At 34.6% G+C, this 17,965-nt stretch overlaps 1 protein-coding gene across 1 annotated transcript in view; it reads left to right on the top strand.

Annotated features, from left to right (window-relative positions):
- The first annotated feature begins 305 nt into the window (after positions 1-305).
- The window catches only part of LOC149566951 (signal peptide peptidase-like 2), a 266,964-nt gene continuing 249,304 nt past the window's right edge, over positions 306-17,965 (top strand). The window contains exon 1 of the mRNA XM_089820167.1: positions 306-563. Coding sequence (XP_089676293.1) covers positions 438-563 — 126 coding nt within the window. The 5' untranslated portion in view covers positions 306-437. The remainder of the gene's footprint in view (positions 564-17,965) is intronic.

Here is a 17,965-nt window from a genome sequence, read left to right on the forward strand (position 1 = left end):
ATTTTTATTATTTATAAGTAATTTAATTATTCTTAACTTTCAATTTATTTAACAGATAAATAAAAGAAGTTGCTTTCCCCTTACATGAATTTGCATTCTACCACAAATAGATCCCTTCTTAAGTTGAAGAGCAAATATTATTTATAAGTAATTTAATTATTCTTAACTTTCAATTTATTTAACAGATAAATAAAAGAAGTTGCTTTCCCCTTACATGAATTTGCATTCTACCACAAATAGATCCCTTCTTAAGTTGAAGAGCAAATATTCATTATAAAATAATTATAGAAAAGGGGAGGTTGGTCAAACAAGGAGAGCCCCCAAATCGTTGCTGTCTGGTTCCGATTAGACACGACAGTGCATCATCTGGAGCAATGGCCTTCTAACGAACTTTGCAGGGCAAAAGTGACAAAATTGTGGACATCCAGTCGGGCGCAATGGGATTCGACCTCTCGATCTTGCTACTGGTGTTTCTTCTTTTTCAGGGATGTTTATGCGACGATATAGCCAACGATGACTACACGGGTCCCATGTCCTCCGGCTGCAACAATAAATTTCAATTGGTATGAATATTTGCATCAAACAAATTCACTTCAATTATATTTAATAAACGATCCTTTCGCCCATTTAGTCGATTAGAACCTCTAAGTCACATTAATAACACGAATGAAATCATTTGGGGTACAATGATGGATGCCACAACAATTATAGGTTGAAAGCCCTCGGGTTATCACAAACTGAAGTGGGAAACCCTAACTCCGGCACTCATTTTACAAATTACTATCCTGAAAATTTTGAAATAGAGAAAATGAACTGCGTCCCAGTGTGTTTAGTCATAAGTAGTACATGTATGGCGCATATACGCATTGAACATGTGTTGTATTTTGTCTGTCTTGTGGAAACCTCGCTGGCTCTTTCCAAATTAACTTTCCATGCTATAGGAATTCCCACTTATATTTCTTGAGAAAGCATTTTGGTCCAATTGAATGCCCTTCGAGCATAGTCAACCTAGTAGATTGCTGGAAGCATTTTTATCCATTGGAATGCCCATCGACCATAGGCAACCTATTAGATTGGTGAAAGCATTTTTATCCATTGGGATGCCTTTCGAGCATTGGTAACCTAGTAGATTGCTCAACAACAATTGAATTCTGGGCAATGCATTTTTACTCATTGGATTGCTTTCGACCACAGGGGACCTAAGATTGCTTCACAACAATTGAACCTTTTCCAGCCTGGCAAAATTGAAGTTTTTGTTCTTCTTCACTTACAGTAACGCTTGAAATTCCTCGAGTTTCTCTAGTTTTAGATGTGTGGTAGATCTTGATTTAAGTTTTGCAATCTAGCTTTGATCTTCATTCGCATTGGCGTTAATTCCTGCAGATGGCTATTTATACCGGCTCTCAATCTTTTTGTTCAAGGTTACATCTTTTCTGTCGATTCCATCTAGTTATGTATGCATGGTTTTATTGATTATTACTATAACTCTTCAGGATAGAAATTTCTTTATAGTGTCATCACCGTGTTAAGGAATTAAGGTATAATGTTTGGTTAGCATGTGATTAATTTTGGGAATCAATTATTAATACATTGATTCTGGGAATCAGTTATTAATACATAGGTTTCTTCATCCACAGCAGTTTTATTATAAATAAATCAGGCGACTCGTGACGAAAAATTTGAAGAATAATTTTCTATTTGTATACTGTTTCTGAATATTTACAACAAAAAGTTTAGAGAGAGAACATACACAAACAAAAATCAAACCAAAGGAAATAACTGTGAAAATTAAGTGCTTTTACACTCACCATTTTTGATATGGAAACAAGCAAAAGGATGAGCAGGGAACATAGATTCAATTCTACAATAAGAGGAAAATCTTGGCAGTCAGAACAAATTCAAATAATGACATTATTCTCTGCAAATAAAACTGCTGAGTTGTATTTCCAATATGCTCTTGGAAGAAGGAAATTACATTATTACATAGACATTATGAATGCCAAAGTTATGGATTTGGAGTATCATCCAACTTTTCATGTGAAGTGTAAATGACCGAAAAATAGCAATTTTCTAACCCAAGCTAATTTCCTAACATATTTCTATTTCTTGCTAACTTCACAACAACTAGGAAACTGACATTTGACTTTTAAGTTTTCACACATTACTTTATACATAGGATAAAATAAGCAAATAACAAAATATAATAAAAAAATCATATGTTGCTACTTGTACCCTGTGACTTCTCATCATTTCTCCGAAAAATAGTGGCATTGGACTCCATTGCTCTCATAAGGTAAGTTTCTGTTTTGGATTTGGGCTCAAAAATCGTTCAATTTTTTCTTTGGATGGGTTCAAATTCGTTTTGGGTTCGCTCGTATAAAAATAAATGCTTTTTATTTTAATATATTTATGTATATATATGCAGCCGCAAATAAGTTCACACACTAGTATGCGAATATAAAAGCAACATAACAAAATGCCAGAATACACCACCATATCAATGTTCAGTTCAATAATAGTAATATCAACATTAACAATCAACTTTTACTGATCAAATATCGTAAAAAATCATTATCATCCGACTGTGGCAAAATAGAAGCACAAGCAGTGCAATTGGCATTGATACTAGCAATGTTGGCCTCAATAGCAGCCACAGTATCACTAGGTAGTTCGTGAGCATCGTCATCAATTGTAAGTGCATAAGGCGAACAGTCGAATCTTCCAACACTACATAGTCTGGTTCAACATCCCAATGCTTTGCCTCCCATTTTTTGTAGGTATTGTCTTTGTGTGTAATGAGCCTCAAGTTTGAATGCACACAGTTCAAGTCTTCTGCTTTCTTGTAATGTAATTTATTGCATTTTATTGAGTGGATGAAGGAGTATGTGCTCTAGCTCCCTCTCAGATGATGATGAACTAGCAACCTATTGAGATTTTCAATTTTGAAATTAGAGAGTCAAGAGTTTTGAATAAAAATAATTAAAATTATGAATTCAATATTCATCAACAAGAATTTAGAAATTGGAATCTTAAGAGTTAATAGCTTGTGGTAAAATTTTGATGGCAATGGGTAGTAAGCGCTCTTACATTTCTCCATGGAAGTACACCGTATATGACCACCAACATTGTTCTTGTCTTCAAGACCCTCATGACCATAATCATTGGTGCTTGTGAAACTCATGAATTCAGCCCTCACTGTAGGTTGTATGTGATTGGGATAGAGTTTATGAATGGTTTCCTTGTACTCGTGAGCAACTATAGTATCTTTATACAGGGCAACTCTAGTGATACTTTGCTTGAAGACCGAATGTCTATAGAACATGGGGATCAATACAAAGACAACGAGATGCAAAGTGGTAATCATGTTTGTTCCATCTCTGGATCATGATTATTTTTAGTTCCTTGAAGAATGCTTCTTTAGGATCTTGCTCTTTCTCATTTATGATTTTTTTTAGTATTTTCAATTATGGAGTATATGCCATCACATACCTTGCCCAAGCAAGGCCTATCCATGCCAGTGTATCGAGTCATGCTCAATATAGGTTTAGTGAATCTCAAGAGGTACTCAACGTGATCCCACCAAGAGTAATCTAGTATCATTGCCTTAATGACAGCTTCCCTTATACTATTGGATTGCCTCCATAAGCTTCAATTAACATTGATTATCATTCTAGACAATGCCTTTTTAACCTTCACAAGGCATCTCAAAACAATAGCGCTGGAGGCAAAATGGGTCTCAACACCTTGTTACAAAATCAAAACATAATACATTAAAATAAAAAACATAGACAATTTACTAAACTAAATTCTAAAACATATTTAAGTTTTAAATAATTTATCTACAAGAGCTCCAATCTCGAGAATTGATTAAATATGGCTTGCGTCATATGGTGGTTCATGACGAACATTTGGATCTCTTAGGCATCTTCATACATTTTTTTGATCCATTCAATTTTCTTGCCAATATTTTGCTGCATTAGGTTGAGTGAGTGGACAGCACAGTCTGTCCAAAAAATGTGTTTGAAGCGCTCCTCATCCAATATCCCGACAACCCCATAATTATAGGCATTGCCAGTTTTTAAGTGAACAACATTTTGAGGGCCAAGTTGCTCAATGGCTTGGACGAGAATGTTTGCAATGAATGTGTTGGTTTTAATGATTAGAAAGAAGATAAACAACAAACAAAAAAATAACAAAGTCAAGATAAAACAATTTATTCTAGAAAAGCCCTCCAACTTGAAGGGAAAAATGCCAATCACACAAGAATCACTTTATTAATGAAAGAGCAATAAACATATTTACAATGTTGCCAAAAACTAGGTCAAAATTGAAGCAATTATCATCATCCCTATTATCTATAGACAATAAATGAAATAGCCCTTTGTTATCATCACTCAACAAAGAATATTGATCTATATCAATGAATACCTTCTTGAAGAATACAAAACATTACCTTGACGCTTCACTGTCTTGCTGTTGCAAGGTGAAGGCACTTCGTTGTCTCGACCCTTCATTGTCTCAGCTCTTAATTCTTCAATGCCTTGTCCTTTCAAATTGAGGACCCTTTGATGTCTTGAATAAAAAATAGATTATTTATATATTTTAAATTGGGAGAAAGATATATCTTGACACTCCCTCTTAGTTAGGAAGGTATCTTTCCAGCTATCCATGTCATGGAATCTCTCAACATACCACCCACAATGGCTACACCCATTTGTAGAAGAGATTTTTATCACGAAATATCTCAAGGTGATAACATCATGGGATCACTCACAAGATGTCCACCATGGTTACTCCCATGTGTGGAAAGAAGCATATATACAAGCTCACATTACAGGTCAGTCAACATGATGTCATGGAATATCTCAACATGATGTCACCACAACTACTCCAATGCGTGAAAAGAAGCATATACACAAGTGCCCATTACGAAATCAGTCAATGTGATATCATCATGGAATTTCTGTAATGTCCCCTTTTTAAGACATTGGAAATATTGAAGAAATATTATATATAATCTTAAAATTGACTTGGAGAGCATGGACTCAAAATTTAAAAGGTCAATTTAATTTTACAAAGTGGGAAAAAAGGACAAGGAGAGATAATATGAAAAGCCAAGAGGGGAGTTGAAGAGTCATAGTTGCGAGGATAAAAAAGGAAGAGACTCTTTTATTTGGGGATGCTTGATTTATGATTCAGTTTCAGTTTTCTCTCTTGTGAGAGTTATTTAGAAAGCTTCAGCTTTTAGCTAGTATGAGGACGTAGCCCCTTGTGCTGACAAATAATGGACGCAAACCCATTGTCCAGGGAGACATCAATTCAGGTGTTTCATATGCGCTTATAGGTTCTTATTCTAGTATTTCAATCTGACTGTTAAACTGTATTTAGGATTGGATTTGGTAGTGCTGGTTATTGTATTGCTGTTATATAATGCAATAACATATTTTAAGGAGTTATAAGAGTTTGCTGGTTTTTATATTATTGGTTTGTAACACATTGTTATACGCTTGAATCTTGAATATTATTTTGGAAAGAACGGGTTATTATCTTGTGGAGAATCTTCTGGTTTTATTGTTGTATCGTATTGCATTTGCCTATGATTGGGTTTTGAATATTATGTTCAAGAAGAAGTTGAGTAAATACCTGTTGGAATTTCTACTGGTTTCAATTGTGTTCGTAATAAATCTGCATATGTTTAGTTCTGAATATATTTTAAAGGGAAAAACGAGTAAATATCCAGTTAGGGATATTTCTGTAGTATCAGAGCCTTGACCCTGCCATCCTGTTGGGTCTGATCAGTTCCGTTATCCAACATCAGGTTGAATGTTTTGTAATGATTTCTTATCAGATGTTTTTGTTAAGGTTGTAGCTTCTGTCGGATTGATTTTGACAAGAGATACCTTATTGATGGTAAATCATCTTTAAGATAAATATCTAATAATATAATTTATATTATATATATTATACATTATACATTATTATATAATATTATATATTATATATTATTATATAATAATATATTACATATATGGTTAACATATTAATATTACATATATGCTTAAGATTATTTATATGTATGGTTATTTATATTAATAATATAAATAATATGTTTAACTAGTGTTGGTTAACCATAGAGACGTGTCTCTTCTTCACATATTTAATAGCCTTCAAATTGCATTTGGAGATCATCAATAACAATGGCTATGATTCTACATTTACAGAAACAATCCTAAAATAACATGGTATCAGAGCAGGTAGCGAATATAAAATCAAGTGAAAACAACATAAGACATTGCAATCAGGATTCACAGAATAGTATACCACCATAGTTGAGCTCTACGAACACAAGTTATGACATCAACATATAGAGAAGTAACTTTGGTGTTGAAGACTGTATGACATTCATAGAATTAATTTTTCTTACCCTAACAGACACATCACACTCCCATACATGCAAAGTAATTGGCTTGAAATCTCCATGTATTAACAACTAAAAGAGGGTATTAATGACGGAAGAGAAGTTAGTGTCTAATAATCCTGGTGAGCACTTGCAACCAAATACAATAGTTCAAAGGCACTAAGGATCTATGGTTATCACATCTAAAGAATATGGAAGTTTAGTAATGAATTGGAGTAATCGTATTAAAGATGCAAGCAAAGTAGAAACTGATGAGAATCAAAAATTACCCCCATTCCCGACTCATTCTAGATGTGGGCATCAAGTCATTTTAAACCATTATTTGTACTCATGTATAATGGATCTGAAACCCCGATTGCTATATTTGGTAAAAGTTTGAGACGTCTGAGAATCATTTAAAAAAAATAAAAATAAAAATTTAGGGTACCCAGCGTGCGGGACATCCATAATTGGAACCATCCTTCGACAATATGGAATGGGAAATATCATTCAACAGATTGGAAACAATATGTTTACAATACATATTGTAGACAACAAAGGAGATATCCCATTGGCAAATGAAACAAGAAGCAAAGCTGAATTCCTATGTGGCATTGCCTAGCACGTACAAGAAAGGCACATAGTGAAAGGTAAAATCCTACGTGCCATCATGAAGGAGATTTGTATAAACCAAGACCCACACAAATACATCAAGATACACAATAAAGGAGAAAATCAAATTTTGACAAAGGGATTTTTAAAAAGAACTGTACGTGAATGTAAAGACGTGGTATTGGCAACACATAGAATAGATGAGTGCAAACAAATCCAAGATTAGCTCAGACGGGGCAATTTCTAAGACACTGAACCATGTGAAAACTATGATTTGGTAGGAAAAGTAGTAAAGGGAAGAAGAAAATACAAGTTATTCTTTATACCAAGGATGACTTTGAAATACAATCTGCCAATGACAATCATATATGACTTAGCCTGCACGTGGATGACTGTTAATCCCATGGTGAAGGATGATTAGACAAGGTAGACCTTGCATACAAGTGGGAAGGTAGTAAGTAATAATGGTGGAGTATTAATAATGTTCTTTTGGTATTATTATGAAATATACACCTTAAGATATTTGCATTATTAAGGTGTGGTCGGTACATAAATAAACATGAAAACATATACATGAGAATCTAGGAGAATGATATTTTTTTAATAATGGTAAATGTAAATCAAAGTTAATATATTTGGTAATCTAACATTATTAATCATAAGTGACTAATAGATGTGTAGTAAGATAGCAGTACACATTCTTGTAGATCTAATTGATTAACGATAACTTCCAAAGTGGTAGTGTAGGGATAACACTCATCCCTATATGAATGGCTATGTGGCGGTGTAGAGTTTGAGGTTCTCTCCATATGGATGGCTAGATAAGTAATAGATGGAACCTCATTGTGTTAGTGTAGGAAGTGAGATCCTTGTATAAATGGCTGTCGTGCGAATGTGAGATATTAGTAACCATATATGAACTTATGCAATTGACAATTATAAGAATCATTATAATAAATTTTTGTTGTTAGCAACACACATGAGTTAAACTACTAACATTCTTGTTTATATTATAAGAGCTATGTGCCTTGATCTTTTCTTTCGAGAATGTTATTGCAGGAAGAGCGAGATTGAGATTCAGAGGGAGCATGACATTTCATTAGAGGAAACCTTGAAAGAGAGGGAGTAGACTGAGGATGTTATTCACTTAACCTTCAGTGATCTCCGTCTTATTGATTGACAGAGAGTAAGCAATGTTGAGATGGATTCTCTAGTGTTGATAGCATAATTTTAGTGATAAGGAAGGAAGTATGAAATGGGAATGTAAATTCAATGAATAAGAATGTACATTTACTGTTAAAATAAGATATTCATTTTAACTACCACCTTTTTGAGAGAAAATTTACTAAGGAGAGGGGTCATGACAGTGGTAGCTGAGATAGGAAATATGTGATTTAGTTAAACAATGCTTTGTCAATAGGGTACATATACATTGAGATCACAAATAGATTACAAGCTTACTCCTAAAGCAAATTGGTAGAAGTTTTCGGACTCCATAAAATGAAATGAGTGGAAATTCTAACTACTTCATCAAGGTCTTTCGCTCATTTTGAATAGAAATGGCAACACAAATCAGATTGGATAAGTGGATCAAGCATTGTCTAAAATCATCTCGAATAGACAACCTGACAATTGAAGAGTGTCTTGGTTGGAAAGAAATCATTGGGCCACACATAACATGAGAGCACATATATGGGTTGATTTAGATCCGATATTTGCATCAGCTCTTTACTGGCAGAAGGGGTAGATCTTAGATTTGGGGAAATCGACACGAGAGATGGTGTTAAAGGAATCCATATTTGATATAATGCAAAATTGTTCAACAATATAGAATGAGTGGGAATTTTACATTGTAGGGGGAATAATAATCAATGCTCCATTCCCACGTGAACCTTTTTTAGAGGGGAGATGTTCCATTCTCAAATAATCTAAGAAGACAATTTTTGAATCTTCATGTGCAGATAAGTATTCCTATTTTTTACATTTATCTCTCTCTTATTTGTAATTCTTTACATACTATAAGGGCTATTTGCCTTGATTTTTTCTTTTATGTTTTTGAAGATGTTCTTACAAGAAAAGAAAGTTGGTACTTTACAAATGCTACCAAATATTGTGCAGACTCAATCTAATGATAGTAGCTCCAAAGACCTTGATGATCAAGATGGATAAAGTGAGGCTCTTGAAGAAAATATCTTTGATGATTGAGATTATGAGATCCTTCTACATTAAGAGGGAGGATGATACTTCTAAAGCAACGTAGGAGCTTAGAAGATTAATACTCAGAGGGAGGACCTAGAAATGCATGTGTGCGATTGCATGATGTTGATGGGCCTACTCCTATGCATATCATGAGGTAGTGATGACTTATCACTAGAAAATCAGAAAATTGATATTAGATTCCGAGTGAGTCTGACAAGAATCCTTCGGGGAAGAGAGCCTCTAAGGGAGTAACTATTGGACCTAACTTCCCAGGATCATTGTTTAGAGGGAAAATTTTTGAGGTGCAATCCTTGTGAATGATATCTTTTCTATGAGGGTAAGTTCTAAGTGAAATTCCTTGTAATGCATTTTTTTTTTATGAGTGAGAATTGAGGTGAAAGCCTTTGCACCACCCTATGACTTAGTTCATGGTGGTTACTATTTCACATATGATATGTAATGAAAGGTGACGATCTTTCATTGACATATATAAATCAAAGGTAACCATTATAAGGTGACAATCTTATAAATGGTAGTCTTGTTATCATGACAAACTTCATTAAGTTGTTGTCCTAGAGTGCTGGGATTCATGATAATGAATAGACAAAAGGTAAGCATTGTAAGGTGGCGATTTTATAAATGGTTGACCTGTTATCATGGTTCTTTGGGCTGGATTTGCCAGACATCATGATAACTGATTTGTTATGGTTCTTTGGGTTGGATCTTGCCGGACACCATGACATAGTTACTACTATAGACCACACTTAAGGTGGTCTTCTAAAGTTATGGAAATTGCTTCTATTTTGTGTTATGAAAGGTGAGAAATCTAGCCTTATAGTGAATTGAATATCATACTGAGATGATATCTCTTCATATTCTTGAGAGCATAATGTGTTCTATAAGTCCTCCTAGTTAAGTGTAACAGATATCTTGGACTCCTTGTCCTCATTAGTTTTCTTAAGTTAAGTGGATCCATGAGGATGAGCTTTTATTTTGGGTGGATCAGGCTGAGCATAGGTAAGAAAGAAAAAATAGGAAAAAACCACCTTTCTTACCATTTCCTAAATGCTTATAGAAAGGTATCCAGTGAACCATGACAAGCTGAAAGTAAAAAATAAAATTTATAAAATATTCTTGTCATTTCCTTTGTTTCCTCCATTATGAAAGGATCCTCTTCTTGTACATTAGATGGAAGCAAATTCACAAGAGCAGTCTTGAAGGATCTACCTCTGAATGTGATCCAGGGTTTATATTTATTTCCATGTAGTTAGACTCCCAATATCATCCTTTTTTGCAATCTATATGAGCAAAATAATTGGATTGAAAAAGTGACCAGGAACTAGCCTAAATAAAATTACTTATTCACCCCCTTCTGCTATGTATCCTTGGAGGATGTGCCTACAACGTAGTTATACTGAATTACAAGTTTTCTATTCCTATCATCAGCAAGGTACTGGAGGAGCTGCAAGGAGCAGTTTGCTGCGCCATGGTAGATCTTACATTGTGGGTATTGATAGATCCTCATGAAAGATGTGCATAAAACAACTTTAAAGCTTATGTAGGAAACTTTGATTTTTTTGATGTTGTTATTTGGCCTTGTTAATACTCTTACTTTACAAATTCTCTGGAATATTAGTTATAAAACTTCTCTCAAGAATTTGTTCTGGTGTTTTGATCTTATTTTTTATTTGAAAAAAAGATTGAGATGAACACTTGGGTCACATGGATAAGTTTTTGCATGTCTTGGAGGAATCTTGGCTCTATGAAAAGATATCAAATTGTGTTTGGGATGTATGAATTGAATTGCTTGGGCCATGTGTTACATAAAGGTTTCAGCGTACATCTACAAGATTAAAGTGGTAAGAAAGTGAAGAAAATACTGTCATTTTTTTTCCAGAAAATGAAGATACTACTGCTATTGATGTGTTTTGAGGGTTTTAAGGGCCTATGAAGATACTGCTGTCATTTTTTAAAGCAATTTCGTGCACATTATTGTATGGTTGATAGCCTTGTGGAAGAAAATATCTTTTGAGCAGTCTTAAATGACCATTCAAGTATTTCAATTGCTCTAGAAGCATCACTAGCTCTTTTCACTAAGTGGTTTATAAATATATATATGGTTTATGTTAAGGTTGTAGCTTCAGTCGGATTGATTCGATCTGAGATACATTATTGCTATTGGTAAATTATCATTTCTTATATATACTTATTCATGCTATACATACATACATACATAATTTAGTATATAATATATATATCTATATATTATATTATATATATTGTTATACATTATTATTTTTGTTAATATCTTATTATTAATTGAATGACGATTAAACCATGGAGACATGTCACTTCATGAGACATGTCTCCTCTCATATTTATATGACATTCAAATCTGCATTTGGAACACATCAATATGATGGCGATGTTATTACATTTGCAAAAAACAATCCATGTTACTCAACATGGTATAAGAGCAAGGCTGCAAAACTAGTGTAATGTCCCCATTTTTAGCAGGTTCTTGCAGTTGGCCAAATTAGTTCACCATAGCGATCCTCGTGAGTTGACAGGGCGTTTTGGGGGTCTCAGTAATGGATTTACTATTTTTAGTAGTTGCTATTTTGGGCAGTGTAGTGGGTGGCTTGGCAGTTGGTCGTCACCTGCAGTTAATCAGGTTAAGAATTGCATGAGCTTTTATTTATTTATTATTCATTGAGTTGCATTATTTTTTTTGATAGGTAAGATTATTGGTATTATATGAATAATTAAAGATAGTTCCATTATTAGTGGTATGGCCAAATACCTTATTGCCATAACTACCCATTTCTTGGCCATAACTATGCCATTACACAAAAATTTAGAGTATGAACACTCTGCAAAAGACTAGACCACTCATCCCATATATAAAAAAGAACAAAACAAAATGAAATAGGGTATCTGCTTGCATTTGCCGAAGTCACCACCATTTGGTATTGTTACTCCTTTAACCAACACGCTGCTTCCTCATGAGTAAAGGTTGGTGTTGATTGATCGTCCATCGCTGAAATCCCTCGCCTCTCCCGACAACGCTTACCACTGCTTTCCCCCTCTTCTTCGAGTAGCGAGACATCTACCCAAACTCCCTTTGGTGTGGACGCACCCTCTTCCAATTGGTTCTTCTTCACTATTTGGTGGTGAAGATAAAGTAAAGTAAATGCTTATTATGGAAAGAAGATAAAAAAAAACATGCAAGTATCATCCTGTGAGTCTTTTAGCTGGTTGTACAAGCCTCGACTTTCGGTAAGAGGAGAAGCGTTCACTTAGGCTTAACCTCCCAACCTCAGACCATACTTATCCCCACACAATCTATTGAATTAGAATACTTTTAGGATACTCCTAGGATCGGGCTTAGGATACTCAGTCTAGCCACTTGAGCATGCTGGTGTTTAGAATGTCCGTACAGTTATGGACGAACATGTTTGCATAATTGGCACCATTGATATCAAGTGATCAATAGATGGCAAACATGCCTTTTGACTACTGTGGCCAAACTTTTCTGATGGGTTCAATGACTTGATCACCACCGCTCGACTTGACAACAAGAAACATTAATAAGGACGAGCATGGGCTATTAAGTAAGATTATTTAATTTTTCTAATCATATTTGATTCCACTTCCGTGTTCTTGTAGATTTCATCTCACCTCTTCACCTTTCCATGGCTATACAGCTAGTGAGTCCTAGTTGTTAAGATTCTCAGAGCAATCGGCTCTGTTCTAGTTAATTCATGACAATTAGATGCTTCCAGCATTTCACATTCTGTGATTTGAGAGATTATACTCTTTAAGACTTGTAGAAATAAAATCATTGGAACTAGATTTCCAATGGCAATAGTTCATGATTCCATGTCTTGGATACTTTGCTATTATTTATAGTGACAACTTCCTAAGGTTATTCAAGTATGAATGAGTATAATCTGCAGTTTACTGCTATGGAAATTGAACTACATTAATAGTTGTTAAAGGAATTATAGCAATATTTGGAGAATGATCAACCACATGACTTGGTATAAATTTTGGAAATGCTCGAGTCTTGCTAGATGCTTGTGTATCAGCTCTTCTTCAAATTGATTACTTGGTGTAACTGTAGTATGTAAATGCAACCTCAACTTCAGCAAGGAAGAACGATACACGACAGCTTGTAACAAGAATGGCAACACTATAATCTGCAGAGATTTTGGTTGGAGTTTGCAAAGATTCGAATGGTAAGTGGAAGCCCGAAATATGAGCAAAGGAAAGACGGAAATAATGAAGAAGTCGGAAATGATAAAGGGAGCCGATCTTGAGAAAGGTAGTCAAGTGCTTAAATAGATATCCGCCTCTCATTCTTAACTTCTATTAAAAAGGAAAAATGTGACTGCTTGGCTTTCGTAACATAAAGAATATCTTGGCTCTTTGAATGCCAATAAAAAATGCCGAGTGTTAAATCGGTCTTTAAAAGAAAAAGAAAGAATAAAGGGTGAAAGATCATTTAAAATCCTTAGAGGTACGTATTATATTTTAATTAAATTATTTTATGTTCTTAAATTATTTATTGAATAGCTCATGCGGGTCCTACAGATATATCCTGAGGTTCAAGTCGCTAGGTCCTTACCAAATAAGTCTAAGGTCATACCTGTCAATCCTGTTAATTGGACTAAGCTAGTATCCCATTCCGTTGATCCCGTTTAGCAATGCTTCCCCCCCTCATCTTCTCCTGCAATCACCTGTGAAACACTTCCACCGTAATAACAAATTCCATAATAATTTTCATAGAAACATTTAAAAGAATTTAATTATTAGCCATAATTCCATAATCAAGCAACTGCTAAACATCATATAACAAATAATGGTTAACGACCATCTTCATTAAAAAGTTAATACAACGGATATAAACAACTACCTACTTCACATGATTATGAACGAAAAACTTGTTAAATCCAACGACTATGAGCAAATTTAAAGTTAGGTCAAAATTTGGGATGTAACAACCTGAAAACTCTATAAACAATGGAATAAATGGGAATTTACATTCTGGGGATGAATAATAACAAATGTTTCATTCCCACTTGAACCATCCTTTGAAAGGGGATGTTCCATCGTCAAATGCCTATGGACCCTCATGTGCAGATAAATAATCTTATCTTTTACATTTATCTACTCATTGTAGTCTCTCTCCTATTTGTAATTCTACATGTATTACAAGAGTTATTTGCCTTGATCTTTGCCTTTATGTCTGAAGATGTTCTTGTAGGAAAAGAAGGTTGGTACTTTATCAAATTTTGTGGAGACGCAATCTTATGATAGTAGCTTCAAAGAAGTTGTGATCTAGAATTCATTAGTCATCTAGAAGCAAATATTCTTGATAATTGAGATTATGAGTATTCTTTCATTAAGAGGGAGTCTAACACTTCTTCAAAGGCAATGTAAGAGTTCAAAAGATTGATATTTAGAGGGCGTCTAAAAATACAAGTACAACACTACATGATTTTGATGGGCCTACCTCTGTATACATCACGAGGAAGTAGTGATTTGTCACCCGAAAGTTGGAAGTAGTGATTTGTCAAATTAAGAGGGAGTTTGACAGGCATGCTTTGGCAAAGAGAGCCTCTAAGGGAGTAACTAGAGGACCTGACTTACCATAATCTTTGTTTAGAGGGAGAATTACAAGGTGCAATTCCTTGTTAATGATTTCTCTACAAAAGAAAAGTTTTAAGTGAAATTCCTTGATAGAGAAGTTTGAGGTGAAAACCCTTGTTCTACCCTCTAAGAGCAGCTATGGTGGGTCCACCCTCTGACTTGGTTCATGGTGGATATCATGTGAGTTACTACATGATGCTATTGTCATTTATGTCATGAAAGGTGAGGATCTTTCATTTGATATGTGTGAGGCCGCTATTGTAATGTGACAATCATAGCAATAGTTTGACCATGTTACCATGACAAACTTCATTAAGTTGTCCTGGAATGTGCTAGTAGTCATGTTAACAAAATGTATAATGATCGACTACATTAAATTGTTGTCCCAAAATGAGCTAGAAATCATGATACTATAGTTGTTGTGTTGTATTCTTGATCCATTGTCATGATAGACTATATTAGACTTGCTGTCCTGGACTTTGTCGAAAGGCATGGCAATAAGTAAATCATGATAGTCCTAGATTCAGTTGGAAATCCTGAGATCGAGACTGGCTATTTGATCGACTATGTTTGTGTCCCAGAATGTGCCAGAAATCGGATAGTATATATATTCATAAAGGGATATAATTGTGTAAAAGTGTTTTTGATGCAAACTCGAATATGAGATTAAGAAGTTGATCATATTCTCCCTTGCTAAGAGGGAGTGTTAAAGTAATAGCTTCGGTTGGATCTGATAAAATTGATAATAGTGAACAAGTTTACACATACATATACATATGTATATACATATATACATATACATTCATATATGTATAGGTTTGATTTCCTCCACATATTGATATCACAAGCTATTTGATACTTTATGATTATGCTTAGTTCTTCACTACATTTGTTGTTCTTGTGTTCTTGCTCTATTATCATGATAACAAATATATCATGATAGACTACATTTAGTTGATGTTCCGGAGTGTGTTGGAGGTCATGATACTTGTCATAATGGAGACTATATTAAGTTGATGTCACTAAGATCATGTTGTTATCTGATTGACGATATTCAGTTGTTGTCCCACAATGTGCCAGAGGTTAGATAATATAATTGTTGATAGGCATCTTGGTGTTGATGCTAGTGCTCATATCACAAGGATGCGAGATTGATAAGATTGTTCATAATCAGATCACCATTTTGTGAGATGGTTGTGTTGTTTAAATCCTCCCTCACTAAGAGGGAGTGTTATGGTTGAATTACATCTGATTTGATGGATATATGTTATATCCCTAAATATGCCATTCTGGGAATATCATATTGAGATGATATCTCTCTATATGCTTGAGAGTATAATGTGTTCTATAAATCCTCTCTAGCTAAGAGGGAGTGTTAAGGTTGTAGCTTCAGTCGTGTTGGTTATCAAAATCGCTGGTTAGAAATCTGCGAGCCTTGCCTGCTCAATGCTGGGTATCTAACTGATTTTGGCCAACTTGACAGGATTGAATCAAATTCTCTGTGCTTTTGGTTCCACTGGACCAAGGCCTGTTTACGTAAATCCTGGATAACAAAACTTGGATCCAAGATGATTTATAGTGGATTACAACAATAAAACAAACTCCTCAACTAGCAAGTATCGAGGAAACTTTTTGGATTACAGTTAATGATTATTTATCTTCAAACTTTGATTACTTTATTAAGATTTGTGTGTTGCTGAAAGAAAAGGTTAAAACGAGTTATTAAATAAAATCGAAATCCTTAAAGAAAGAAGATAGAGAAATGCCAGCATTTGATTCAATGTTTATGAGCAGATTTATGATCAGTGTCAAATTCTAATTGGGTAATAGAGTCAAACATATATTTTTTACATACAACTTTATGACATTGATGATGTAACTTTTGCTAAAAATTCACTAATTAGGATGCCACAAATTGTTATATTTTAGCGTATTCAGATTAGTCTATTATGCTTTAACCATTATGCGGACACAATAGATACAAATGATAAGAAAGAACTTATATCCTGCACTTATTTGTACTTGTCAAATCTGAATAGCAATAAACAATTTAGTGTACCTATCAAATCAGTAAATCATAAACAAATAGACAACAACCCCACAAAGGATGAATTACATATATTCCAACTCTAAAACAATTAAAATCCTTACTGATTTTATTGCACGACAGACTGTATTGAAGACACTCAACCTCTTGATGCTCTATTCAGCACAGTTCGATTCATACAATGCCTGAATTAGTGCTTAAAAAATCATAATCTCCTTTGCTTAGTTCAAAACTCCAACTCTTCCTTTAAAGAGAATTTAAAATGTATGCCTGAGAATAGATGGCTGCTGTCCTTTTTAAAGCAAAAGAAATGAATAATGATGTGTTTTCAGTCCTTGCCTTACACATATTTATAAACACATAAGGGGTGTCGGTTTCTCATCCAAAGATCACACCCCTTCATAACAAATAACCACCAATGTTAAGCACTTGGCATGGTTTTAATTAAAATACAACTGACAACTTATACTTGTAACCTCCATTTAACAATAATTTGCAAGCCAAACTTTGCGATATTCAACCACAATATCACATATCTGCCGAAATTCGTTCTCCCTTTTTATTGACGTGCCTGCAACAAATTAAACATATCCATTCTGCAATCTGACAAGGCTAGGATTATGCCACAACATTCTGAACTCTCCCTCACGCAATCACTTTGTTCCACAGTAATGTTTCAACAGTATGCAATTGAACATGCGCATATTTCTTCTTCTCCGCCCCCGTATATATCCAGACTTCCTCGCGTATATTTTGTCCTTCCTTCCTGTTGATTCTCACATAAATCTCCAGACCTCGAGATAGAAGTTCAATATGCTTATGGACGCGAGAATGCAAAGCAATATTCGAATGATTATCCTTGCCGCAGGAAGGTTCTGATATTTTCCCACGCACTCGGCCCTGCAATAAAACAAAAGAGAGTATTAGAAGTAAGCCGATGGGCAACATTTAATAAAGATTAACGTTTTAATGGCTCTCCTCCGGCAAATCATGTTCACACAGTGACTCCAGATGCGGGATAAAGAACGTCCTCCATACGGATATCGCTGATGGGA

Source organism: Cupressus sempervirens, chromosome 3 (genome assembly GCF_028749045.1).
Source record: "Cupressus sempervirens isolate cs-2001-9-10 chromosome 3, ASM2874904v1, whole genome shotgun sequence".
NCBI classification, from domain to species: domain Eukaryota; kingdom Viridiplantae; phylum Streptophyta; class Pinopsida; order Cupressales; family Cupressaceae; genus Cupressus; species Cupressus sempervirens.